At 41.0% G+C, this 27,944-nt stretch overlaps 2 protein-coding genes and 1 long non-coding RNA gene across 5 annotated transcripts in view; 2 read left to right on the top strand and 1 right to left on the bottom strand.

Moving 5' to 3' along the window:
• The window catches only part of LOC127614503 (uncharacterized), an 85,951-nt gene extending 62,172 nt beyond the window's left edge, over nucleotides 1–23,779 (top strand). The window contains exon 2 of the mRNA XM_052085850.1: nucleotides 23,133–23,779. Coding sequence (XP_051941810.1) covers nucleotides 23,133–23,709 — 577 coding nt within the window. The 3' untranslated portion in view covers nucleotides 23,710–23,779. The remainder of the gene's footprint in view (nucleotides 1–23,132) is intronic.
• LOC127614413 (leucine-rich repeat and fibronectin type-III domain-containing protein 2) overlaps nucleotides 1–27,944 on the bottom strand; it is a 133,467-nt gene that overhangs the window by 87,141 nt on the left and 18,382 nt on the right. The window contains exon 2 of one of the 3 annotated variants that reach the window (XM_052085715.1): nucleotides 2,504–2,577. The exons of 1 other annotated variant lie outside the window; for it this stretch is intronic. The gene's annotated coding sequence lies outside the window, so the exon portion shown is untranslated. Of the gene's footprint in view, nucleotides 1–536; nucleotides 766–2,503; nucleotides 2,578–27,944 lie in introns of those variants that run through there. One more of the 3 variants, XM_052085716.1, reaches the window with a different exon arrangement.
• Nucleotides 1–27,944, top strand: part of LOC127614564 (uncharacterized) — a 149,724-nt gene that overhangs the window by 81,815 nt on the left and 39,965 nt on the right. The gene's annotated exons all lie outside the window — the stretch shown is intronic.

The following is a 27,944-nucleotide window of genomic DNA, read 5'->3' on the forward strand; positions in this document are numbered from 1 at the left end:
ACCATTTTCATAATGGTGCAGTCCGTCATAACCCTCACTATTCTAAACTGCATTACAAAATTATATAATTTCAATCGTTAGTCAGGCTATTGCAATTTTCCTTACCAGGGCTGTGTGGTGCTACAAGTATAATTGGCAGTACTCAGTGAAGGTCACAATCGGCTCTCACTTCTTTTGCAATTAACCTAATTTCTCTGCGAGGCTGCAATCTATGGGGAAGCAATTAAAATCTGGGCTCCTCCTACGGTGGAGAGTTCACAGGAGTAAAAAAAAAAAAGAAAAGTAGGCATTTGTTTTATATGTACTCTGCATCCATTCAATGAAAACAGAGGTGGAAAAAAATACAAAAGTACAGAAGTGATTCTATGATCACAGGTTTAGGGCTGCTGACAGTTTTGGTGCCAGAGCACATCTGGTATGGGGCATTCAGTCGCCGTGGGGCTTTTACTTTTGCGTTTTACATTTTACAGCCACATTCACCCCTTGCAGCATAAAGGTCAGTCTAAAAAGCCACCCGTTGCCAGTTCGTTAGCTACCTTCCCTGCCGTACTCGATGCTGCAGAGCTGTTACGTTCAAGCCCAGCTGTACTCCTCGACGTAGTTCCTCTGACCACCTTTGGTTCCTGTTTCCTCGTCCTGTCCCGATTCCTGACAATAAACCAGTTCTGAGTTCATTGTCTCTGCCTATGGGTCCTGTGCTCATCTCAAGCTAAGCCGAACGTGATTGATTTAAACTCTTTCTGCTGCTTGTTTAAAAGGGACATACAATTAATATAATAACATCTTAAGATCTCATATTTTGGGGGTGCTTGGATTTACCTTAAGAGGTGCTCCGGCAACACAAAAAAATTGACTTTTTATGCACAAGTACACGAAAAAAAGTACAACTGCAATCAAAGTGATGTGTCAAAGAGTAGGTATGTGGTTTAACGTTTTCTTCCATTTTTTCACCAAAATGATATTCGTTTCTATCAAATGTTGGAAGATTTGAGGATATGAACATAATCTTGAAGATACTGTGTATGCAGTGTGTGTGTATATACAGTATGTATATTAGAGCTGTCAAACGATTAAAATATTTAATCTAATTAAAAACACAACTGTCATAATTAACTCAAATGAACTAAAAATTAATCTTGATTACTCACATTTTTTATCATTTCTGAATTTCCTTTTATATTTTAATGCTCTCATCAACATCGAATCACGAATCAGTTTTCAATGTGCAAAATGCAAATATTTACTGAAATAACAATTTCAATTTTTTATTTTATATGAGGGCGGCCCGGTAGTCCAGTGGTTAGCACGTCGGCTTCACAGTGCAGAGGTACCGGGTTCGATTCCAGCTCCGGCCTCCCTGTGTGGAGTTTGCATGTTCTCCCCGGGCCTGCGTGGGTTTTCTCCGGGTGCTCCGGTTTCCTCCCACATTCCAAAAACATGCATGGCAGGCTGATTGAACACTCTAAATTGTCCCTAGGTGTGAGTGTGAGTGTGAATGGTTGTTCGTCTCTGTGTGCCCTGCGATTGGCTGGCAACCGATTCAGGGTGTCCCCCGCCTACTGCCCGAAGACGGCTGGGATAGGCTCCAGCACCCCCCGCGACCCTAGTGAGGATTAAGCGGTCCAGAAAATGGATGGATGGATGGAATTTTATATGAACATTTTTCACTTGGAGCAGTTATTCGTACATAATCTCTCACACAATATTACTGTCCATCAACAACAGTGAAAAAAAACTTTTTCACACAACAGCTGGCTTTAACAGCTCTTTTTATGGACTCAAAACAGTGCGATATAACATTATAAAGTGCACATCTAAGGTAAACTAGTACTCAGCCTATAGTGGATTTAAGGCATGGTTGCATACTTTCTTTTTCTCAAATTTGCTTTGAACACAGCAGTTAGGCTATGTTGATTCTGTTGGTCCTTCTTGCGCGCAAGTCTCTCTACGGTTTTGTGTAGACATAATTTCGGATGACTACACTTGGTTAGATGACACGGGAGACGTTTTATTTTCAGCATGGTCGCTACGACTGCACCGCTGAACTTCACCGTCACTGTCAGACAAACACAGAGAAGCTCCACCCCCATTATTTATATGGACACGGAACACGGTAACCCTCCAGACAAAATAGTTCCAAACAAGTAACAATCGCGTCAGAGGCATACGTCGAACTCAACAGAACGCCTGCTCTTTATTCATCGGAGGCTCATCAACCTAGTCTCCTATTTCTCTCCCGAAACAGTGTCTTCTCCGCTACGTACAATCTCTGTACACAGCTTGTAATGGAGGCTCTCGCTGGCAATCCGTAGTGAAGAAGAATATAGAGCAACATAACATCCGCTGTGACGTGTGCCGCGTTAATCTCGTGAGAAAAAATTTAATCCCGTTAAAATTCATTCAAAATTAATGCCAACAAAAACGTGCTAAACTGACAGCCCTAATATATATATGTAGTCAGCCTGACTGTATGTGTGCACAAACACAAGCCTTAAATTCCTACCGTGGACAGAAAAAAGTCTCTCCTCTCTGTGTGCTGAAGAAGAAGTCAACCACCTCATCAGCTCACACTCAAAGCTGCAAGAACACATCGAGGAGAGAGAAGAGAAGGAGAGAATGAGAAATGGTCAAAGTGTTACATCTAATCCTCTTGCTTTAGGGGGGAATGCGGGATATGGATGCCCCGGCTGATCACTGCTGTTGAGATTCCTTCTCACCGGTAGCATTACGCTGAAAGAATCAGGCGTGTTTACCTGGATAAAGTCACCAACTGAAAATTAATCTCCAATAACATCCCGAAAGACTATTAAAATTGTTTGTGTTCGGCACTAGCTAGCCTGCGGCTCTGGAGTTAATTAGGGTTTGCATCTTCGCTCACTGATTATTCTTGTCAAATGCATTTCCACTGACAAACAAACGTGATGCAAATGCACAACATACTATCTGTGATCCTTTTTTCCCGGATGTGAGGTTTAGATCTGGTGATGTTGATTTTTGTCACTTGTGGGCGTGTGAAGCCCTTTGAGATTCTTTTGTACAATTAAAGCTAAACGGAAAACCGTTGTAACCGGGCTGCCAACTCAAAGGTGCCATCTTTGAACTCGGCACTGCCTATTCACTCATTGAACAAAGCTTTGCATTCAGAAACAGAAGACAATTTCAATCCGTTAAGGTGATGGAATAATTTCTTATGGCCCGCTCATCTGTGACTTCAAGTGGCTTGTCAACGACATGCTCCAAACCTCATTAGGGGAAGTAAAGTGAGTGGTCGGTACAACCCGAGTTTGAACCATAACATGAACAAGGCTTCGATCAGTATGACATTTGATGACAATAATTTGGTTTACTTGCTTTTTAAGGAAGGTGCCTGCAGTGTACATCCCACATCTACTACTGAGCTGTAGCAATTATTGCATGACACCGCCATCCATTGCAGTTCTCCCAGAATTTCATAATTTATCACACATCCTTGTTTTTGCCTCTAGGGACCTGAATGCTATTATCCAACGCGAGAGAAATCTGATTCGGCAGCCACTATCTCAGTGGCTTATTTGAAGCCCACTTTCTTCAAGTGCTCTCCTGCAGTTGCTTTGATGCATCAAACTGCATCGACTGACAATCGGTGGGTTGGTGTATCGCCGACTATACTTTCACCTAACTGTTGAGGCTTTGACAGAAAACTGGGAAATAAGCAATGTGATGTTTTGTTTTAACTGTGAGGTTAACGGAACACTCTGCGGCTATCCTAATAAAATGGTTATCATAACAGTTCACAATTCGTGCGGGAGTGATTGCACACAATGGATCCTGTAGTTGTTGGCACACATTTTATCGGTAGAAGGACCATGATGTTCAGCAACACTCCGAATTATGCTCAAATTTTCTCCTTTTCTTTTTTTCTCTTTTACTAAGTCAAAAAGATTGATGCTGACCAATTCAATTATGAGGACAAGGAGTATAGAAACTGGATGGATGGATATAATGTAAAGAAGTGGTGGCTACCTTTTTTGAGTTGAGACAAGTACATGTTGTTCGTGGACCAGCGAACATTTTTTTTTCCATTGCTTTTAAATGGCCAGTTTGAAAGCCCTGGTACTGACAATAAAGATAATTATAGAGTAATTAAACATATTTTATATAGATTTTTTTTCATCAGTTTCAAACAGTGTTATTCTACTATACAACAAATGTCGAATAAAATAACAGCACTGAGAAATAGACCAATCAGGAATAATAGTTACACCTTATAATGTAAACATTATCTTCAGACATTTGGTCATTGCCGAATGAAATATTTTATCATCGGACTTGGGATGGGAGTCCTGTATCGTTTCAATGTCCTGGCAAAACTGTTTGCGTGATCACTGCAGTATCAACTCCCTATTTTACAGTTCTGCATAAGAAATTGTGGACTGGGAGTATTTACTATGTTAAGCTAAAGGATTCTCACCACACTATAAAGTGCAAAGACACTCAAAAATTGTGTCCAAGGTTTTTCAAAACAATGGAGGCTATTGCTCATGGCAACTTTAGCTCGTTGTTCAGTGTAATGATAAATACTCTGTCCAAATCATTATTATCTACTGTATATATCATGTGTAGTTGAAGCCTATTAGGGGACAACACATTTGCACATTTTTAAATACGACCAAAGCTTTTCAAGTCAAAAAAGTGGTAAATCTGTAGAACATAAACGACAAATTCCGCCGCACACGCATACTCAAACATATATGGCAACTTGCATAGAGTTGAGCCTCCTAAACGCAAATAGTGTGCCATATAAATGCTACCGACATCTGAATTATACAGTATACTCGGATCACTACACTGAAGGAGGGGGTATAGAGTGCATTTCTGTAAAACAAAGGCAAGGCACAGTGACCTGTGAAAATGTGCATTCAAGCACTGCTAGTCCCCGCAACTAAATGGAAAAGTCACAGCGTTCATTCAAAACAACACAAATAACATAATGGAAGTCAGTACTCAACACATGGAAAGAAAGCCAAATCTATTTTTACACTTCTATTCCCATTTGCCACTGAATCATTGTGCTGCAGCCTCGCAACATAAACAATGAGTCTGTTGTGGAACCAATTCTTATGTTCATCACAGTGTAGCCACAACACAAGTAGCCCCAAGGGCTGGTACACAAATAAGGACATTGGGTCGGACATATTTTGTTTTTTTTAAGTGCCGCTTCTTCGTTCATCAGTCCGGGCGCTTCTCTGATTGGCTGACGAGAGAGTACAGTAGTCCGCTTTCCCCAGTACACATGAAGATTTTTGGTAATAAATGTGAAACAAAATTAATCTTTTAAAATGTTATTTTCTGACCCGATTATTGGGACAAATTCACTCTTCCCACACCTCAGATAGAAAACCCCCCGGCAAAATCAGGACAAGAGCAGCCCAAGTATTGTTATATGTGCCTTACATTTACTAGATGACAACGGCAACGTTCCATGTGCCATTGATTTCATGCTGTGTGGAGAGATGTATTTTGCTTTTTGCTAAACACAGGTCTCTCTTAAATTGCATTGCTTTTTTGGACAACCTAATGTTACGCTCCAAAATTTGCTTATTACATTATAGAGGCTCTGCAAATTTGTTCCCATCCCTGGTCTTTTTATTGTGTCATAACTGCACGTCCAGCAGAAGTTCTAGTTTGAGCATGTTTACTATAAGAACATGTTTCAAATCATATTTTGTGAGCTGACGTCCTTTTCGTGCTACATTTTGTGTATTAAAATCCTGCTCCCTATTCTCCACATTGTCATATACTCCGTAAATCTTTAATATTCTCAACCAAGCCAACACAACCATGCACTTGATAATGATGTATGGCAAGTTTAATGTGATTCTCATGTTCTTTTGCCAGCCATAACTGCCAAAAAGTAATGGAACCATTTGGATCATGAATACCACAGACCTTTAGGGACTGTGTCTAAGTGTGCAGACAGAGCCAATGGTTGCAAACATGTGTTAATGGCTTAATAGATGGTTTTTCCACAAGCCTAAGCAGAACAGTGTTGACAGGACACACCAGAGGTATCAATTTAATATTCTTTATTAATATTACCGGTATCTATATATCTCCCTGTAACCTTGGGAGCAGTATTATATTTTGTCAAATGTACTTTTAACACAATATCCAATAGGGTAGACATTTTGCTAAGAACACCATGATTTACCTCTTTATGTATAGCAGGATTTCAGTTTTACTAACAGTGGGCCTTGGGATCAGAAGTGAGTGTTCACAACCACCGTTGGCTTCCAGAGCACTGTTGAGGTGCTTTCTAAGACAACCAAATGGAAATAAATTCTTCACATGAAAAAAGGCTCATAATTACACAGTACGTCATCTTCCGCTTCGACCTGGCCGCTTCCTGCTCAGGTTGCCGGAAAAGTAGGAAGTCTTATCTCTTATCTCTGACCCACCACTTTGTCCAGCTCTTCCAAAGGAATCATTCCTGGAGGCATTGCCAGGTTAGCCAAGAGACAAAGAATCTTTCCAGCATGTTGTGGGTGCTCCCAAGGGTCTACACCATAGGTGTCAAACTCAGGTCCTGGAGGGCCGATGTCCTGCATGTTTTCCAAGTCTCCTTGTTGCAACACACCTGATTCAAATGAACAGGTTCAACGTCAGGCTTCCGCAGAGCTTGGTGATGATCTGGTAAACGGTAAAAGGTAAACTGAGGTGTCACACTTGCTTGTCACCTGTCAACAGAGACAACTCCAGAGCGGCAGAAAGTCTGACACCTCTTAACAGCTGCAAATGTGGGTCAGTTGGTAGAGCAAGTTGTCCTGGGCGAGACATCAATCCCTAAATTGCATCCAAATTGGCACTGTAAATGGGAAACTGATCCCAATACTCTGACCTTGTCAAACAAAGAATAACAAACGTACTGGTTCCAGTACCCAAGCTGTGATTCGACAAGAGCCCGACTATAAATAGCCCGAAACTCTCGACCTTGTAATTCAGGTCAGGTTTCTTCTGTGCCAGAAAACTAACATGATCGGGCCACCAAGGTCCCCTTTGTTTGGTTACCACAAAGTTCATATTAAACCTACCGTTGGTTAGTTGAAAGAAAGGGCAATATTGCCACGTTGAGCTCTGCCATGCCAGGTCTCTTCAGGTTCAGGCTTACGCACCAAGTGCTGATGCACCACCTACAGGCCATGTTCTAGAGGTAGAGGTGGGGACTGTGGTAACTCATGTCCAGAGAAGGGAATACAAAATCCATTGTTGTTACCATAATATACGGACTATAAGACATCCTGCTGCCGTGATAATTGGAAAGAAAAGGAAATGTCATTAAATACTGAAACCTCTTTCTGTGTACTGTCTTTCTTTGCAAATATCTCATGTTACAATATTGTCACCTGCGGCTTAAAGACAGTTGCCGCTTGTGTGTGTATAAAATAGTTTTTCCTTTAAAAATGTAGTGGGTGCAGCTTATAATCAGGTGCACTCTATAGTCTGGAAATTACGGTAGTCATCATCGGGAGTTTTGAGCCATGCCATGGCTGGTCCCTCACCTAGAACCTGTTTCCCCTAGGTGACCCAACCAGAGGCATAAAGCACTGAAAATTTAGCTCTCAGGATAAAATGTACACTTAAACCCCCCCTCCATGGTAAGGTGACCCATCCAAAGAGGCGGCGTTTATAGTCAGAATCAGTTTAAATCAGAGCTATACAACATTAAATTATAAACAAAAGAGCAAGGATTGGGTCACAGACTTTTCTTTTGGCTCTTTCCCAAATGTATTTAAAATCCATACAATCAGGCATGGCACATAAACAGACCACACCCCAATTCCAATTATACAGTACACTGTAGCATTACCGTATTGGCTTGCTGTCACTCTCCACGTGAGGTATAAGTCATGTGTCTAGCTCTCCTTATTAAGCTAATTCAAGGCTTTGCCGAGTGACAGGCTGTAAATCCAAAGCTTAAAAGCACTACATGGTAGACAGGGGTAATGAGGTGAATCTTCTTTGTAATGCCCAAAAAAGAGTTTCCTCAGTTCCCAATATGGCCATAATTCAATGACCTCACATTGTTGGTAAACAGCAAATTAAGAGGACAATAGATAGATGGATGGATGGATCCACAAAGCGAAATTGGTCAGCACTCGGGATGCCTTTTTAGGGGCATTCCCTCTGTTGACTCTGCTCAGAAGTTAACCAATGAGCTTTGTACCTTGCCTGATATGGCCTGTAAAAAGTTCATCAATCCACAGGCTCCTCCAGAGAAATAACTTAACACAGGCCAACCAGAACTGTATGCTTCAATTATTTTATTTTACAAAGGGCATCATCAGAGGTCATCGACACAAAACTACCTGCTATTAACTTCCTTTTATGTTCTGTTTTTACTGGGCTGTTCATGTTCACCAGTTGTGGATTCAATTTGTAGTATGACTGTTGTGCGGCAAAACACAGGCCAGGTGAATAAGAATTAAAAGGCAAGTCAGCCAGGATTCAGGAAGGAGATTTTCCAGTTGTCTTTATTTTCAGGAGTGATAGTTGACCAGTTTTTAGCAGCCCGTGTGGAGCACTGGTCTCCAAGTTGTCCGCCCCGCAGTGACTTCCTCATTCCTCTTTTAAAGGGAGTTCATTTGAGCTTCAGGCCAATCAGGTCCAAGCAACAATTGGCCCTTCCCAGGTGGTTGCAATTACCTCATCTGAAACAATTAGTGTTCTAAAACGTATAACAGTTTTGGATGGAAAGAAATGTGCACCTTTCCTCCATCCAAAATCCACAAAGAAACATAATTTTTAATATTTGTCTTTCGACATCATGACAATGACAAAAAATACATGGTAACGATTACATATGCAAAGAACATCTTTCAGGACTACTCGACAGGAAAACACTGGTAATTCAGGTTCAACTCCCACAATTGCCTCCAAAGTCCACATTGGAGAAATTCGAATAGGAATGTCAATTTTGTCTCAATTCTCATTTCTTAATTGAACTCACAAATCCCATCTGGAGTTATGATAGGTTGATGTGTACACACCCAACGATCCATAACAGCATTAAAAACTTTGTTTTATTATCAGCTAAAAATGTTTTTGAAGGAGGCGGATTGCAATTTAGGCACACCTTTCGCCTTCTTTATCCAGTACGTGCATGTGGACCCCAAGTAGCAAGCAGGGAGCTTTGTCCACACACACTAAGCTGCTCAACGGCCTTTCACTGCCATCCTACCCTATTTATATTAAGAAGGTAAAGAGTGGCAGCCTGTTTCCAAGAATAGTGGCCTCTTTTCGAGACCAAAATCTAAACAAAGGATCAGTTGGTTCTTGCTTTAGGAAATGACACATTTGCAAAAGGAGCAAGTAGTATGGCTGTGCTCACAGGTTTTAGAGGAGTTAGTAGTTTTCCATTTTTTTTTGTTTCCTGTACATAGTGATTCAATCTTGGAAATGCATATAAACACACATTGTCTTCCCAATTTCTAGTGCTTTATGATTAACTTTCTGAGCTTGTCTGTCTGACTATGTGCCACTCAATGCCACTCAAACTCTTGCCGAGGTACAGCCTAGGGAATGTGCATCTCATTTTATTCTCAAGAGATTTAAAAAGTATACAGTATGATTTAACAGTAGATAGTTTCAAATACTAAAAACTGTTTTAGCAGTGTTGAGTGGTGTTAACATTTCAAAGACTGAGAGCATGCAACTATGTGTCTGAATTGCTCACTCAACTAATTTGGTAATCACATTCATGAGCCATGAGGTATTGGGGATTTCATCATTCCAGTTCCAACATTCGTTTGTGAATAATCATGTACAACTGCATAATAGGAGCTAAAAAAAGATTTATATCAAATGATCAACTTATGTTATGATGCTTGGTTTTGTTTGTTACGCATTTGAGATGTGTAAGACCAGGAGATGTGGTAATTTGGCAGACGTACACAAGCTGGTGTTTTTTTTTAAAAAAGAGGATTGCATTGTTTTTGGCATGAACAGAGATGACTTTATCCGCTGCCAATGAAAGTAGCTCCTCGCATTTAATTTTGTCCCACTGACATCTCTCAAGGGTCTCTGTGGCGGTGGTGGTGGTGGTGGTGGTGGAGACTACACAGCGATCAGTGCGTGATCAGTTCTTGGCCGGTGTATCACCAGACAACGTAAGCAAGTATCCCAATTAAACACACTGAGCTGTTGAGAACCGCTGACGTTCTATATGTCCTCGGACCTTATGTACTGTATCAATACCTGCCCCTGACAGTTGAAACCTAAGTCTCTAGCTGTGCACTGGCCAGTGGGATAGTTTTAAAAGTATTATAAGGATAATACAACTATTACTAAAACTACTACTACTACTACATTATAATTAATTAATTAATAATATTAAGGTGTTCAATGAATTGATTTCTACAACTATTCAGAGGGTCTGATGCCTGCTGTTTTCATATTTACGAATGAAATACAGTGGGCTCATCTTATTTTTCTAATTGCACGTACCTTTCGTCATTCCCCTGTTTACATGCCAGCACCACACATCAAAAATTCTATGCGGGGGGGAGGACACTGACAAAAAAAGGAGCAAGGCGAGAGGAGGTAGAAATGTTTTGGGGTAATGAGTCGATGTCGTCATTTGACGTCTGCTCAAGATGACTTAACGGCATTGACATGTCATTGATCTGTCCCATGCGCGCCCCCCCCTCTCCTCCACTTAGTGCATGTAGTGTATATTTGGAATATGTCCCTTCAATCAAGATAGCCGGTGGAAGCTCCTCGATGCTCAATACTCTTACCTCGACGTGCATTTAAGACAATTGAGATGCTCCATAATATGGTGTGAGGCGTGAGAACAACTGGAATGTTTTGAGGAGAGAGAAGCTCAGAACCTTCCATCCATTTTCCGAACCGCTTGATCCCCACTAGGGTCACGGGGGTGCTGGAGCCTATCCCAGCCGTCTTCGGGCAGGAGGCGGGGGACACCCTGAATCAGTTGCCAGCCAATCGCAGGGCACACAGAGACGAACAACCATCCACGCCCACACTCACACGTAGGGACGATTTAGAGCGTCCAATCAGCCTGCCATGCATGTTTTTGGAATATGGGAGGAAACCGGAGAAAACCCACACGGGCCCGGGGAGAACATGCAAACTCCACACGGGGAGGCCGGAGCTGGAATTGAACCCAGTACGTCTGCACCTGCTAAACCACTGGACCACTGGGTGCCCTTCACTCTCTCTCTCTCTCTCCAATTATATATATATATATATATATATATATATTGTACATATAAGCACTAATCCCATAACTTTACTGACTGTGTCTACCTCGTTGCTGATAACGGCATGGAGAGCTCTCTGATGAAATCTTGTCAAGATGTAAAATAAAGAAGAGCACTCCAAGAAAAGGAAGGGGTTCGATTGCAGGTTATTTTACACTGTAATACACACAAAACTAATGATCATCTAATGACGTGCTTTACTCCAAAGGGATTCTCAAAGGATGGGTCATTTCCACTGCGGACTCGAATCACTAGTCAGCTCCGTAGTCTGTCGAAAACGTAACCTTTGCAGGGGTTTTTTTGCACATTGTATTTTAACAAACACGTTCTTGAAATTGCCACAACTGCAGGTCTCAGAATATTATTCAAGCGAAGTTTTGTGTAAACGGCATCCCAGCATGCCTTGTGGTTGTTTAGCACAAATTTATTTAAATTTGTTCTTTCATACATCCATTTTCTGTACCCGGTCCCTCTTATCCTCATTAGGGTCACGGGTGAGTTGGAGTCTGTTTCATCTTACTGTAGGTGAGAATGGTTGCCAGCCAAGCCCAGGGCCAAATGTGTTGTCATCTATGGAAATTGTGCTCTTTTGTGCCTTTGTAGAGCAGTAGTCAGTAAGCTACTGTTTTGCTTATTATTACTAGTTTTGTCATAGTGCTGGTGCATGATGTGGTAGACTCTCTTCCTGGGTACATCATTAAGCTGTATCTGAGCAAATTGAAGACCAATTAATTGTTTCAGATGAGCACCTCCGCTTCTCAATGGCTACATAAACTCAAGTTTGTCAGGATGCCTTCAGTGGTGATCATTCTTAGATTCACTGACTTGTAAAACATACTTAAGGTCCTTGGTTAAGATTCTAACGGATTTAAACTGTTGGAAATGTAACTAGGTGTTTTCCCCCCACTTTTTTTAAGCTTACTACAAAATAAATTACAATCAACCCTTGCTATTCGTGGGGGTCAGGGACCAAGACCCGTTGCAGATAGCAACATTTTGAAAAGGGTAGATAGCTCCCTGAGTTTTTTTTAATCATTTGCTAGATTAATAGTTAAAACCTTAAATGAACCACAAGCTGCATCACAAAACACTTCAATATCTTTCCAAGCTCGACTTACACCATACCCTTAAATAATGAATAGTGTTTTCCTCAAAGATCTGCTGCTACAATGTTTTCGGATTTTCCTAAATGATGTTGCCATCCAAGGGGATGCTCCTTTTCCACACGGCCAAGACAGACTCCATCTTGACCATGTGCTCACACAATCATAACTATCTTAGCGCTACCCTCTCGGCGTTTCGTTACATTATGTACCGTACGGTACTCTCGTTGGCAATGTGATTTTTAAAAGATGTTTTTTTTCCTTAGTGTTTCGATTGATTGCCTTTAGAAGACTTAAAAGGAGCAGGGCATGTGGGCGACATTTAAGGTCATTCGTGAAAGAGCACAAAACTATGTGGGTATGAATATGTGTTTTTTTCAGCAAACTTTATCATTTACAGAAAAAAATATGGCAAATTAATGAGGATTGCCTGTATATACTGTCCATTCCATGAATTTATTTTGAAAGACTATTTTACCCACCTTTGGCTCTATTTTTGTAAATGGTCCATGCAAAAATACTGGCATATCCTGATTTGCTTGGTATGCTAGTTTCGCAAACCGCCCTGCGACGAGGGTGTACCCAGACAATTTGGTAGGTCTAAAGTTACGCCTGCTGGAACATCTAAATTGAAGGACATCTGGTCGAGCTCGATTTTTATGAATTTGCTCAGGGCACAGGCAGCCAGAATTTGAGGCTCGCGGACATGTACATGGGTGTCACTGGTCTCATCTGATGTTTCTGAATATCAACGTTCCGAGCGGCGGCCCGGTAGTCCAGTGTTTAGCACGTCGGCTTCACAGTGCAGAGGTACCGGGTTCGATTCCAATTTCCTCCAACATTCCTAAGACATGCATGGCAGGTGGATTGAACACTCTAAATTGTCCCTAGGTGTGAGTGTGTGCGCGAATGGTTGTTCGTCTCTGTGTGCCCTGCGATTCGCAGGCGACCAATTCAGGGTGTCACCCGCCTACTGCCTGAAGATGGCTGGGATAGGCTCCCCTTGTGAGGATAAGCGGATCGGAAAATGGATGGATGGATGGAGAGAGAGAGAGAGCTGTATAGCTGTCCACTCTCATAACCGCTGTCCCTGATAGGTTGAATAAAGAAATGAAGGGTGACAGCATTAGAGAAACAGTACTACCTCAAAGCAAACCAGTGGGAAAATGGCAACAAAAAAATGAAGACTTGAAAATTATTCACTTCTCATGTTTCATCCATTATTTAAACTACCAGTGCCAGAAATAGAGCGCTTTGAAAATGCTGTTCGGTTTGGTTGAGCTGATGTTGACAAAAAAAACAACAACAACAACAACATAAAAACGCACCTTTGCAAATATTTTCTGAGTTTGAACAAACCTGATGTTTTGCTCAAAGGATAAAGACAAATACTCTTGCAAACACTGAATCCAAGCAATGAGCAGCACCCAGGGTACATTTAATTTGTTCGGAGGTCTGACTCACATGTTACACAATCACCGAGTGGCACTCTTAGCTTACAAGCTCATCCTATTGTTGCACAAGCAAACATTTCTATAATCCTGTATCACCTACTGCAGGACTGGGAATCCTTGACTTGACCTCTATACTGGAAACGAAAAGCATGTACTGTATTTTGCTTCTAACTCACATTCCACAAGCACATGAGATCAGTGCTGAATTAAACATAAACCAGTGATCTCTGGTAGAGGCAATGCCAAGCAGCAAATTCCTGGCCAGCGATGTGTGTATCCCCCAAGGCTCAGCTCTTTCAGCCATAATTCTTTAAACTTCAATTTGACATCTGCTGATGTTAAGAGGGCTCATAAGCAACCATAAACAAGCCAGGCTGGCTCGAAGAGCTAAAGTAAAAATCACACAGTGCATCTTTTCCCGGCATCTCATATTCACTCATCGAGCAATAAGAAATGGCTGCATGTTCCATGATGCATTTTATTAGTTTTTTTACATATCTAACAAGAACTTTTAACATTCAGAGATGAGATGATTATCTGACCTGCAAGAGAGCTTTGTATGTAAAATGATTGTCGAATAAAATGCGTAATGTACGTCTCATTAAAGTGACTTGAAATGACCTTTGTGGAACGTTCCTGGGAGCCACACTGGGGCCTAATTTAAAGCCTGAAATTTTAAAAAAAGATTCGTAAGGATCGTATCTCTATTTGAAAAATGTGATGCACGGTGGTTCACGCTGTGAAAGAGAAAGCACAACAAAGCATTTCGTGTGGATTATGTGACTGTCCGTGAACTGAAATATGGTTTGAGATCACAGGCAATATTTGTCTGACAATTTTGCTCGGTAACAGATTTGTCGTTCGTGAGAGAGGTGTTACTGAACTGGTGTTCCACTTGAGTACATTTGTGACTTTTTTTTTCAACCATGCCCATGTTTTAGAACACGTCTGTCAAATCATATTTCCCCATTGAAATGAATGGAAATGCAATTAATCTGTTTCAGCCCCGAAAACACACAATGTGTGTTTTTCACAAGAAAATTTGCAACTGTGTTGTAGTGTCGAAAAATACCACTGCTACTACTAAGAAAAACTACAAAGTCAGATGCTGCCACTGTCATCATATGTGGTTGGGATGATTGTGACCAAGTGATGAGCAACGGCTAAATTCCTCCAAAACCTGTGTCTCATCAGACCACATTCATTTTTCTCTCGTGATTTGAGAGCGCTTCAGGTGTCATTGGCACGTGCCTTTTACTGTGAAGGGGCTACCGTCTTGCCACTCTACCACACAGGTGGTGGACTGGATTGCTGCAGTATTGGTCCTGGAAATCAGAGAGTGGCCATTGGGTTCTTAAGTTGCATACCTGACTCAGGCCCTTCTTCCTTGCTTCCGCTCCAAACTTCAATCATACTGATGGAAAGTGAAGGCCACTGTGCTGATTGGGGCTTTCAATGGAGCTAAAAAAAATCTGTGCCTCCAGACAATCCTGTCTCTGAGGGCTACAGACAATTCATTCATTTGACTTCATGCATGATGTATGCTCAGACATGCAATGTCAAATGTGGCACCACATATAAACAGTTGTGTGCCTCTCCAAATCATGTCATCATCAATTAAATGAACTTAGCACTCCAATTAAGCTATCAACATATCTTCATTTGAAAGAAATACCACTGACTCCATTTTGAGCTTCACAAGCAAAGGCTGTGAATGCTTATGTACATGTGATTTCTTCGTTTTTATTTTTAATAACTGGAAAAAAAATGAATTGAATTAGTTGTGGAGCTTGCACTCAGAATAAAATGAAACATGACGTTCATTTTCCAGGGTTTTCATCAATATAATTTGATTTCAATCATGTTTTTTTTCAAATCTTTAAAAATCAGCATAGATCATTCATTCATTCATCTTCCGAACCGCTTGATCCTCACTAGGGTCGCGGGGGGTGCTGGAACCTATCCCAGCTGTCTCCGGGCAGTAGGCGGGGGACACCCTGAATCGGTTGCCAGCCAATCGCAGGGCACACAGAGACGAACATCCGTCAGCGCTCACACTCGCACATAGGGACAATTTAGAGCAGGCATGTCCAAAGTCCGGCCCGGGGGCCAAATCCGGCCCGCGGTCGAACTTCATCCAACCCTCGGCCCCTGTCATAAAATCAGTGCCGTCTGGCCCGCAGGTTGGGTGCGATGGAACACGTGTTGCATTGACTGAGGTCTCGTAGACTGGTGAGTGATGTTTCATAGAGTACTGCTTCCCTCTAGTGGCTAAATGAGTAATAGCATTCACTAAATGAGTAATAGCATTTAGACACTAGAGGGCATCACTCACGAGTTAACAAGACATCACTCCGTGTTTATATTGACTGATACGTCATATTTCAAATGATCCTTGCAGTTGTGGATATGTGTATTGCTTGTTCATTTCCCTGTTGTTCGAGTCAAAGGTTTTGTGACTATTGAAAAGTCATGGTGATACATTTTACGTTTCAAATCAATCAATTTGCACTCTTCTGTTTAAGACTTCTGTTTAAGAAAAAGTCAAGTGAATAAGCAGTTGCATGTGATATACCTGTTTCAAATGAACCAAAAGAAATTCTTATTCATTCATTCATTCATTCATTTCATTCATCTTCCGAGCCGCTTGATCCTCACTCGGGTCGCGGGCGGTGCTGGAGCCTATCCCAGCTGTCTTCGGGCAGTAGGCGGCGGACACCCTGAATCGGTTGCCAGCCAATCGCAAATAAATTCTTAAGATTGTTGAAATTAAAATAAAAATGTAAATGTGAAACAGACTGGCTTATTAAAATTTGTTGAACAATATTGTTGTTCAATGTAAAGAATGTCAGCCAAGGTCGGCCCCCGACATTTTACCACATAAAATCTGGCCCCCTTGGCAAAAAGTTTGGACACCCCTGATTTAGAGTGTTCAATCAGCCTGCCACGCATGTTTTTGGAATGTGGGAGGAAACCGGAGCACCCGGAGAAAACCCAAGCAGGCCCGGGGAGAACATGCAAACTCCACACAGGGAGGCCGGAGCTGGAATCGAACCAGGCACCTCTTCACTGTGAAGCTGACGTGCTAACCACTAGACTACCGGGCCGCCTCAGCATAGGTCAGTGAATTGCAAAAATAATGAAAAGGAATGAGTTAAAATGTATAAAGAGAGTTTCAATACGGCAGGCTGTGGATGAACCAAGATTTGTTCAGTTGAAATTGAATAAATATTTCAGTGTTTCTACGCTCCACATTGGGTATTGGGAATGCAACCCGTTTGTCAGCAGCAATTGAAAATGAGTAAAAGAAGGAGGACTTTCCCAGCCTGGCTGGGGGCTGTTTGGGTTAGAGCGAATTAAATGTTTTGGCTTTAATGTTACTTCTTGTTTGTGTGTGTGTGTGTGTGTGTGTGTGTGTGTGTGTGTGTGTGTGTCTGTGTGTGTGTGTGTGTAAGTAACAGTAGTTGTCTTCCTCTCAGAAAAAGCTGAAAAAAAATAAACAAATAATACAATTTTTTTTTTTAATCAGCAAATACGTGAATCTGGGAGTCCACTTCACAATATCACCTGAAATGTCAACTTCCAATAATAGTTGCCAAAGCAGCTACAGGGAGAAGTACTCATCACCCTCATCACAATAAATTCGAAGACATGACTTATAAAACTGCAGTTACAGTCCCTCACACCATAAAAAGGACAATAGGATGAGAGGACATGCAGCCACAACTTAACCCGCCGACAGTAAATCCTTAAAATAAATAAATAAATACATTTAAAATGACGTTATACCGCAAATCATGATGGCGCAACTTGAGGCTTTTAATTCATTGACTATATCCACTCAGGTACACTTTGTAACTATGAGCGCCACCCTATGTTGCAAGGGGAGCTTTTATCCCTCCACTCAAGTTGCAATCACAGAAGAGGTTTCTTTATGAGCTCATAATACTGAAACGTTAAGCAAAGGCAGTCAATATTTCCTGAGAGCTTGTTAAACGTTAGCTCTCACGTCAATTATTTTAGAGTGTCGAATCAGTTCTGTTTTAGAACATGCTGGCAGGAAAATCTGAATTCAATTTAACTGTCATCTTCTGAGTGACGTAGACTGTAAACGGTATTTTCAAACAAGGCCCAAGCTGCGGCCAAACGGTTGAGATATTCGAGCAATGAACCATTTTACTGTGCTTTCAATCACTTGATGATGAAAAGCTTCCAGTCAGTTCAAAACTTCAGGAAAATGTCCCTGGCACTCAATGTCACAACTTGAGCCAATGCTCGTGAAAAAATAAAATAGCTTTCAAAGAATGAGATCAGGTTATGAACCAATGCCTTCATTAATAAGTCATGATATGATGTGAATTTTGCACAATTGGTATGGCTTCTCTATTGTGTTCGCTACATGTTTTCCCAATCCAAAAAAGCCGAATTATTTATAAGAGCTTGTGTTCAGGCCACAAAAACTGACTGCATATTTCAGCTCTTGGCATGATAGGAGAGCAGACAGATGACAGTTGTCAAGCAAGTGCTGGTGTGACGTGTGGCTGTTTTTCTGCCATATGCAATGCTGAGCAGGAGCGGGACGAGTGAATATCGTTTTTATTGCATGGACATCACTGCAAAACAATTTATTCCACCAAATGTCAACACCACAAACACTGGCAATATGTGCATTTGTAAACCGACAAAACCTGATTGTAAGCAACTAGTGGAGAAGTGCATGGAAAGTCTCTGGTGTGAATCCTCAGGTTGAACCTTGGAAAGAAAGCGGCTTGGACACCGCTGTCCTCATTAAACTGAAAGAACCTGGCCACAGTGGCCCAGTGTGTGTGACGAGATGTACAGGTATGCATTGGAAGGATCGGTCACACACCTTGACAAATATAGGTGCATCGACATAAGAAACAAAAGAACGCAGTGAATGCCGACTTCTGTCGAGGCAGAGCCATTTTGCACCTGCAAAATCAATAAGTGAATCACATAGATATCAGCCCTAAATGGCTAAAAGTGGCTGGACTATCATTTTGAGATCGGATTGCCAACAAAACAAAACATAACCTCAGATTTCATATATATAAGCTCATGAACAAATAGGATCTTCCACATTAAAATCAGAAATCATGTACAGTACTCCGCACACCTCTCCTCCGCTGAATTTGAAGGGAACAAAAGGAGCCGTTTTCATTGGCCGGGAAGCAAGACGGCTTTGTTTTTTCCCACAGAAGCGCAAAGACTGGTTCTAACTGCGCATGTGTAAGAATATACTTCAAGAAAGAAAACTCCACCTGCAGCATGTATACAGTTAGAACGCTTTTTGCACGAGACTTGCGTTGGGCACTTGGTTTCACCGACTGATCAATTTAATGTCTTTTCGGTCATTTTAAATACCGTAGACTCGTCACCTAATTCCTTTGAAACATTTTAACAGTTTATTGTTGCACCATTGTAGGGTTTAAGGGATGTTTTTTTTTAAATCACTTGCCGTTAAGAGAGAAGGAATAGCTTTTTTCTGCAGTATTTTTCTTTTAAAGGGTTGCTATCTGAAGCGTTGTGCCTCCAGTCTACTTTTCTCTCACTTATTGAGCAGCACTAATAGAAAAGACAATATTTTGTCTGGCACCAAGCCATCAGTCCAGTTAAAGTAATGGGTGTGAGAGGAGATGACCTTAAACTGGCATATTTACTGTGTTCAGGGTACTTAGGTCAATAAATTATACAACGAGAAAAATTTATTACGATGTGGATGTTTTTCAATCATCGTATGAGACATTGTATAATAGACTTTTACACCTATAGGTGCTAAAATGCTGTCACCATTTCAACAAATACAGTGAAAAGTTCAACAGCCACAGAAAATGCCGACCACTTATAGGAGTAATCAAACAGGAATTTATGAGGAGATAAAAGGTTTGGCATCAGAAGATATAAAAATCAAAGCTTAGCATCGGAAACGCCTCCATGTTTGAAGTATTTTTTTTTTTTTGTCAACACACTAATCGTAATGATTGGTCTTGTAGGTATAAGAGGTTTGTTATTATTTGTCATAATTGGTGTTGTATGTGTAGGAGAATGAACAATGCATTATTAACAAAAAACATTATAAACAAATTAATAGTGCTAATATGACCTGGACAATACTTCAAACCAAGGATAAAGTTTGATCCCTGTCATGGGTTCACTTGGTTGCAACTGTCTCTTATACGAATAATTAAAAAGAACATTTTAAATATTTTTCGGGGGACATGTCCACTCCAAACCAATCTCTGGTATGCCTCAGAGAATGGATGAATGGTTTGCACTGTATTGTGTATTTCTGGAGATGAATGGTTCAAAAAGATTTTACTTTCAAACTCATCTCAGATCAATATTTTTATTATCATATTACATTGGAACATTGATGAATCACAAAAAAAAAAAAAAAACAGTATGAGCAAAAACAATTCCCTCTTTACTAAGTCGTCAGCATTTGGGCTGCCATTACCTGCACATGAGTCTATTCTGGAATAAATTATACTCCTCAATGCAGTTCTGTTTTCCTCATGGCAATACTCTATTCACTATTTGAATATTTCTTCCCCATGTGAAGAGTTTCATTCCACAGCTAAACCTCTATTTATATCCCCATCCCCATCACCATCACTCGTTTATCCTCAATGAAAGTGCAATGGGAGACTTCTTCAAAGACTACTTTTCATGCTGCAGTTCTTCTAAAAGTTGTCAGAACTTGACGATGAGCAGTAGGTGCGGCTGTCTGCTCTCGATTGTTGCATGACAAAGAAGAATAAAAAAGGCATTCACCACAAGAGGTGTGTGCCTACCGTCCCAGCATGCACACTCATTTAGCCCGCAGCAAGCTTAGTGTTTGACCCGATAACTACTGCTTATAATAGCACCTGACAAGTGCCCCTTCAAACAAGAGGCTGGGATTGCGTGTTTTGCCAGCCTCATTGTTTTCAGCAGAAAATTAAAGGAACCACAGCAACTTTTTGACAGGTAACCTTCCAGCATTTTTCCCCTCCTGGACACACAAAGTTTTTATTCAAGTTAAGTCTGATGCTGACATGAAAGCAAAATCATTGTTAAATATGTTCATGTCATTCAGAGTGCCCGGAATTAGCCTGTGGTACTTGGAGAACTCAATAATTTTTACTTTACCATGGAAGAAAAGCATTCTTCCACGGTGCATCACAGCAACCGTTTGTAACAATGCAAGTTCACTTCAAAAAGCCTCGCATGATTGTGATCTACAGGGGCTCTGCATTTCAGATGCCCCGGACATACTCAGAGTGTATGGGCCCCTGACCGAGCTCAAGAATACAAACTGAATGTTGAATGCTGGCATCTGTACAAATGAGTGAGGAAATGTGAATTGTCCACTGGAAAAAAAATGGTGTGCAGTGTGCTGCTATCCTGCATGTTCTAGACGTTTCCCTTCTCCAATACACCTAATTCAAATGATCAGGATCCTTACCAGGTTCCTGTAGAGCTTACTGTTGAGCTGATCATATGGATCAGATGGAGGAGGGAAACACCGTATTGGCCCGAATATAAGACGGCCTGATTATAAGACGAGACCCTGTTTTTCAAGACTCAAGTTTGAAAGAAGACTTGAACATCAAATTAATTTTTTATACAAAAAATAATTACAGTAAGCCTGAAACAAATTATGATAAAAATATATTTGAGAGGAAAAGCATCTTGAAGTTTACACCATAACTTCTCCTCAGCTGCCAATCTTTGACCCACTTTTCCCCAGATTGTCGCAACGTTTCTCCATTTTCTGTTATCTCTTCTATTATTTTCTTTCATTCTCTTTTCTTTCTTACTGCTATTTTTATTTTTATTCTTCGTGACAGGGGTTCGCTTTGGCCTGGCGAGTCAAGTTTAGCATTCACTTAAATGATATCTGGCGCCATCTCGCGTCGTGAATGGGTATAATGTCGAGACCCCGAATATAAGACGACCCCCACTTTTTCAGTCTTATTTCAATGCAAAAAACACCGTCTTATATTCGGGCCAATATGGTAGCTAAAACATGCCGGAGAGCGGCCCTTGAGAACCGCATTTGAACACCTCTAATGTCAATAGTCCAAAAGAAATTAAACATTTAAGTCACCCTGCTTGCTGGGAATTTTCATAACCCAGGCTACCTTGATCTAGCAAAGTTGTAGATAGGGACTAAATAAAATAAGGCTGTCGCATGTGTCTAGTGCTCATATACCCAAAGTCTCTCATCACTCTCCATATATGCATGCCAATCTTATTGACACTGAGAAAAACATTGCAATGCATGCAAAGCATATGCAAAATAAACTGTGAAAGGCAAAGCAAAACAATAAACAGATACGCCTTCACCCCATAATAGCTTTTATCTCATCAGCAAACAGCATTAACATGTATTGGAACATGCCAATATTGTTTCATTTATCTTAACTCAAACAAAGACTCACATATTCTTGTGCTTCCCCAGATCACAGCACATATTCTGGCATGGCAGCTTTAATTCTCCGCCTTTTGTACTTGTATCCTGCATCTGAAGACAACATTGAATGTTTTTGCACCCATGACAAGTATGTTTTCATTTGAAGGTGAAGATGTCAGATTTCTAATCAGCTTGACGAAAACTTTTTAAATTACACTAAATTTGAAAATGGTAACATCCAAGTTTTGACACCCCATAAACTACCTTTTGGAAATAGCTGCATAACATGAGGAACTTAGTGAGATTGCAGTTAGATTTGTTTGAAGTATGACGAGAAGAGGCAGCACTTCATCATCAAGCCAAATTACCGGTACACTTGTCAAGTGGAACCCCCCCCCCCCAAAAAAAAAACAGCTCACTTTCAGAAACATTTTCATAAATAAGCAGCTAATGTAGTATTTATTTAGTTCTTTAATCTTCCCCTTGATGGGTGCCCTAACATTACAGACACTAAAATATTTGTATCGAAGCCATTAAAGTACATTTTCCAGAAGAAGACCCTTTTAATCATGCCTAATTATGTCCTGAATCAATCATCAGAATTTTGATGGACTGAAAAAAAATTATCTCAGTTGTTAAGATCAGCTGTATGTATATCTTGGGTGTAAGGCAAAATATAAAAAGAAATCCAAAAACCTTGAAAAACTTCACTTTCCATAAGACCCCAAAAATGTCATGTTTGACATTGCTTCGTCAAAGAATAGATTTCTATGTGTGTGTGTATATATATATATATATATATATATATATATATATATATATATACAGTAGTATATATATATATGGAAAGTGAATGTTTTAAAGTGAAGATATACCACACCAGACAAGACCCAAGGTGTAGGTTGTGCAAAGAGGCACCTGAGACGATCCAACACATAACTGCAGGGTGTAAGATGCTGGCAGGGAAAGCCTACATGGAACGCCATAACCAGGTGGCTGGCATAGTCTACCGAAACATCTGTGCGGAGTATGGACTGGAAACCCCAAGGTCAAAATGGGAAACACCTCCGAAGGTGGTGGAGAATGACAGAGCGAAGATCCTGTGGGACTTCCAGATCCAGACTGACAAGATGGTAATGGCGAACCAACCAGATATCGTGATCATAGATAAAGGGCAGAGGAAAGCCGTTGTAGTGGATGTAGCGGTCCCTAGTGATGGAAACATCAGGAAGAAGGAACATGAGAAACTCGAGAAATACCAAGGGCTCAGAGAGGAGCTGGAGAGAGCCTGGAAGGTAAAGGTGACAGTCGTGCCTGTGGTGGTCGGAGCACTCGGGGCAGTGACCCCCAAACTAGATGAGTGGTTGCAACAGATCCCGGGAACAACATCGGACATCTCAGTCCAGAAATGTGCAGTGCTGGGAACAGCAAGGATACTGCGCAGAACCCTCAAGCTTCCTGGCCTCTGGTAGAGGACCCGAGCTGAATGAGGGACGGACACCACCCGAGGGGTGAGATGAGGATTTTTTTTTTTTTTATATATATTGCGCATTGTCCCGCACGCGGTCTGTCCTTCCGTCTGTCCCTTTTCAAAACGTACCTACTTCACCGCGCCGCTGTGAATCAATCATATTGAGAGAATCAAACTTATTACTAAAACTCCCCTCCATATATTCTTGGCAACCTTGCTCGCAGTGGTTCAGGCCTATATGAGAATCTGGGTTGCAACTAAAAGCAGTACAAAGTAAATAATGTCAAGTATATTGTGAGGCAAATGACGAATGATGGACCAGCAAAGTTTGCAGACGCACCCACATCTGTATCAATAAATCTTCCTTACCACTTGTGGTTTTTTTTTTTTTTTTTTTTTTGCTTGTGTGTGTGCTGCACTTATTCAGATCCTGTGCATTCATTAAGGGCTCGGACCCCATCCATAAAACCTCATGACGCCCCTCTACACAAGTATCAACAAACATGAATAACCTTCCATGGGTTCAGTCACATTCATTTGTTCCTTTCTCCAGTACAGTCATGCTTGATACCGACGTTACAGGGGCATTGATAGGCATAAAGCTCTACATTAGTGGAGGGTATGTGTGCCAATTGGTTGTTATCACCATACACGAATGTAACGGACGGTTGACGGAGCACGGACAATCAATCCAACCATGAAGCAATCCGTTGCAGAAAAAAGGTTGGGGACCACTGCCTTACTATGCCATTCCTGGCTTGGCTAATAGTGGAACAAATTCAAATATTGTATACTCTACACACTTTTCTGCCTCACCTGTTGGTGGTCTGGTTTGATGTTAGCTAGTTAAATCCACGATAGGCTGAGTACTAGGTTACCTTAGATGTGCACTTTATAATGTTATATTGCTCTGTTTTGATTCCATAAAATGAGCTGGTAAAGCAGCTGTTGTGTGACAAAATATTTTTTTCACTGTTGTTGATGGACAGTAATATTGTGTGAAAGATTATGTATGAATAACTGCTCCAAGTGAAAAATGTTCATGTAAAATTGAAAATCAAAATTGTTATTTCAGTAAATATTTGCATTTTGCACATTGAAAACTGATTCATGATTCCATGTTTATGAGAGCATTAAAATGGCGGAAAAATAGGACAAAAAATGTAAAAGGAAATTCAGAAACGATAAGAAATGCGTGAGTAATCACGATTAAATTTTAGTTCATTTGAGTTAATTATGACAGTTGCGTTTTTAATTAGATTAAATATTTTAATCGTTTGACAGCTCTCTATTTAATTTTTAATTTTTAATTGAAAGTTGTTTGTTGTTTTTTTCTCTTTCATCTTTCTTCTTTCTACATACATTCTTGCTGCTGAAGGCTGTAAATTTCCCCAGTGTGGGACGAATAAAGGATATCTTATCTTATCTCTCTCTGTCTGTCTGTGTGTATATATATATATACTAGCTGATGAGCCGCCCTCTGGCTGGTAAGGCTGGTAAGGTGGGCCTTCGGCCCACAAAAGTGTTGTTGCTCGGTTCAACTTTTTGTTCATCTTCATTGCTTATCGCGAAAATAAAGAGATGTTTAGCTCTACTAAATAATTTCATTGCAATGCTTGTGGGTAGACAAATTTTTTTCGCTAAGATGCCCGCGCGATCGTAGTGAGCCACTGCCTGAGCGGCGCAGTGGCGGCGCGCAGCGGCGCGGTGAAGTAGGTACGTTTTGAAAAGGGACAGACGGAAGGACAGACCGCGTGCGGGACGACGCGCAATATATATATAGATGAAATGGATTAATGAAACCTGAAAAGTGTCATCCTGAAGATCAGGGAAACCCCACAGATTTATGTTCATATTAAAGTGAAAATGAAAGTAATTTTAAAGCCACTTAATATAGCTTTTTGCTGTTGTTGTTGTTGTTGTTTTTGGGTTTTCCCAAAATAAATAAATGAATAAATGTAATCAAAGTTAAATTTAAGATAGGCTTCATCCTGTCTAAAATACGGTCATTGCTTGTGTATCCACAAATTAACATGACACTGCCTCTGGACGAGCTCAACCAATATGCTTTTGTCCAATGTTTTATTTTTAGCACACATAGTTGAGGCCGAAACACATACAACACAATCAAATACATAAAACGCACCTCTCTCCTCGTTTTACGTGTTTTATTTCACAATAAAGAGTATCTCATATTGAGCTCTGTGCTCCTCAAATCCTTATAAAGCCATATTGCGCGCATCCTGCGCCTTGAAGAGCTTTTACAACGTACTTTCAAGAGTATTCCTCATAAACTTTATGACTGAAATATCCCAAGCCTATGAGAGGAGGTGAACAATTTTTTTGCAACCCACATCACATTACTATCAAAGAAAGCAAGTCTAAATAAAAACATTACAACCAATATTTGTGTTGAAGGGCACCAGAGCTAGACAGCAGGGGCTGATTCACTGAAAGAAAAAAAAAAGCCTTTTGGTATGGCTGAACGTCACTCTTGTCCAAGTACGAAAAATATCAATTTCTGCTTGAAGAGAAAATGCGATGTGAGAGATATGGTCCTTGCAGGAGCTTCTGGCAGATGTCACTGGGACAGCCATTAAATACATCAACAGCTTTGTCATGACCAATCTTGCCATCATGTTGCTGTCCTACATGATGTCTGTGTTTGCCTCCAGCCCCTGAAAAACCTCATTTCTCAATGTCTTGATAAAGTTGCGTGTATACAGTACACCCTAAAAGGCCCAAGCCAAACTTAATTTTTACCGTGGAACTGCACTGAGGAAATGGTCACCCCACAAGTAGTGCAGGATTTGGGCAACTTGAAAAAACTGAAGAATTATTCTTAAATGTCCTACTTTTTTTATCTGATATGCAATTTAACTTGCAAGTCTTTTACTAGGGGACCTACAGGTCCCCAAGAATCCATCCATACATTTTCCGATCCGCTTATCCTCACAAGGGTGCTGGAGCCTATCCCAGCCGGCTTTGGGCAGTGGGCGGGGGACACCCTGAAGCGGTTGCCAGCCAATCGCAGGACAGACAGAGACGAACAACCATCCACGCTCACACTCACACCTAGGGACAATTTAGAGCAGGGGTGTCAAACTCAATTTTGTCGCAGGCCACATTGTAATTACTGTTTCCCTTGGAGGTTCGTTATTACTGTGAAACCATATAAAGAAGTCAAGACTCATGGTTTATTCATTGTTTAAGTTACTGTCATGAGGGATATAGAAACAAGAAAACTTACAATATCTCTCTTACTTATTACATATGAGATTTTGATATGGATTTAATCAGGCATCACAGAAGAAGATAATTTTGATTTGCTTTTGCAGGCCACATAAAATGACGTGGTGGGCCAGGTCTTTACCCCTCTGAATTAGAGTGTTCAATCAGTCTGCCATGCATGTTTTTTGGAATGTGGGAGGAAACCGGAGTACCCAGAGAAATCCCACGCAGGCCCGGGGAGAACATGCAAACTCCACACAGGGAGGCCGGAGCTGGAATCGGACCCACAACTGATCGGACCACACTGTGAGGTCCATGCGCTAACCACTGGACCACCGGGCCGCCATCCCCAAGAATCAGCCTTTGAAAATTTCCTACATATTCCCTTGTTACCTTGGCATTCCAGCAGTGTATGGTTATAAACCTGACGGCAAAGCACAGCATGCTTTGATGGTAAATAATCTAAAGGTGACTCATGTTTGCTTTCTCTACAAAAGTCCGCACAACATATTGAAACAGTGACCTGCAAGAGATTAGTTGCCATATTTACTCAGGTAGTGAAAGCACATCTCCAGAGACGCAGTGGACATATTGCAACTATCTTTCTCTTCCAGTTGTGCTATTTATTTCTCAACCACAGCTCAGCATTTTTAAAAATGGAAAAGTCGCATCGGGTCACTGCCAGCGAGGACTTTAGTGGATCATTCCGAATATTTCTTTTTCTGTTCATCTGCCAGGTAGGACTGGCTATTGTGAGAGATTTTGTGTTGCAGGAAGGATGATGATGCATTACTCAGCGGGTATTCAAATGCAACGCAATGGATAAAATGTGTCAGTCATAGTACCAGGACGCATGGTGCCAGAGGTAATTGAGAATGATAGACAATACAAGGAAGAAGAAAGTGTAGTACTGTGTTCCGTCACTATGTACTGCACGCAGCACTTCCGCATTCAATTCATCAGGCGCCGAAACTGCCAATGTGGGAAGAGGATTTAGCGGTGGAT

This window comes from Hippocampus zosterae, chromosome 14, assembly GCF_025434085.1.
Source record: "Hippocampus zosterae strain Florida chromosome 14, ASM2543408v3, whole genome shotgun sequence".
Classification (NCBI taxonomy): domain Eukaryota; kingdom Metazoa; phylum Chordata; class Actinopteri; order Syngnathiformes; family Syngnathidae; genus Hippocampus; species Hippocampus zosterae.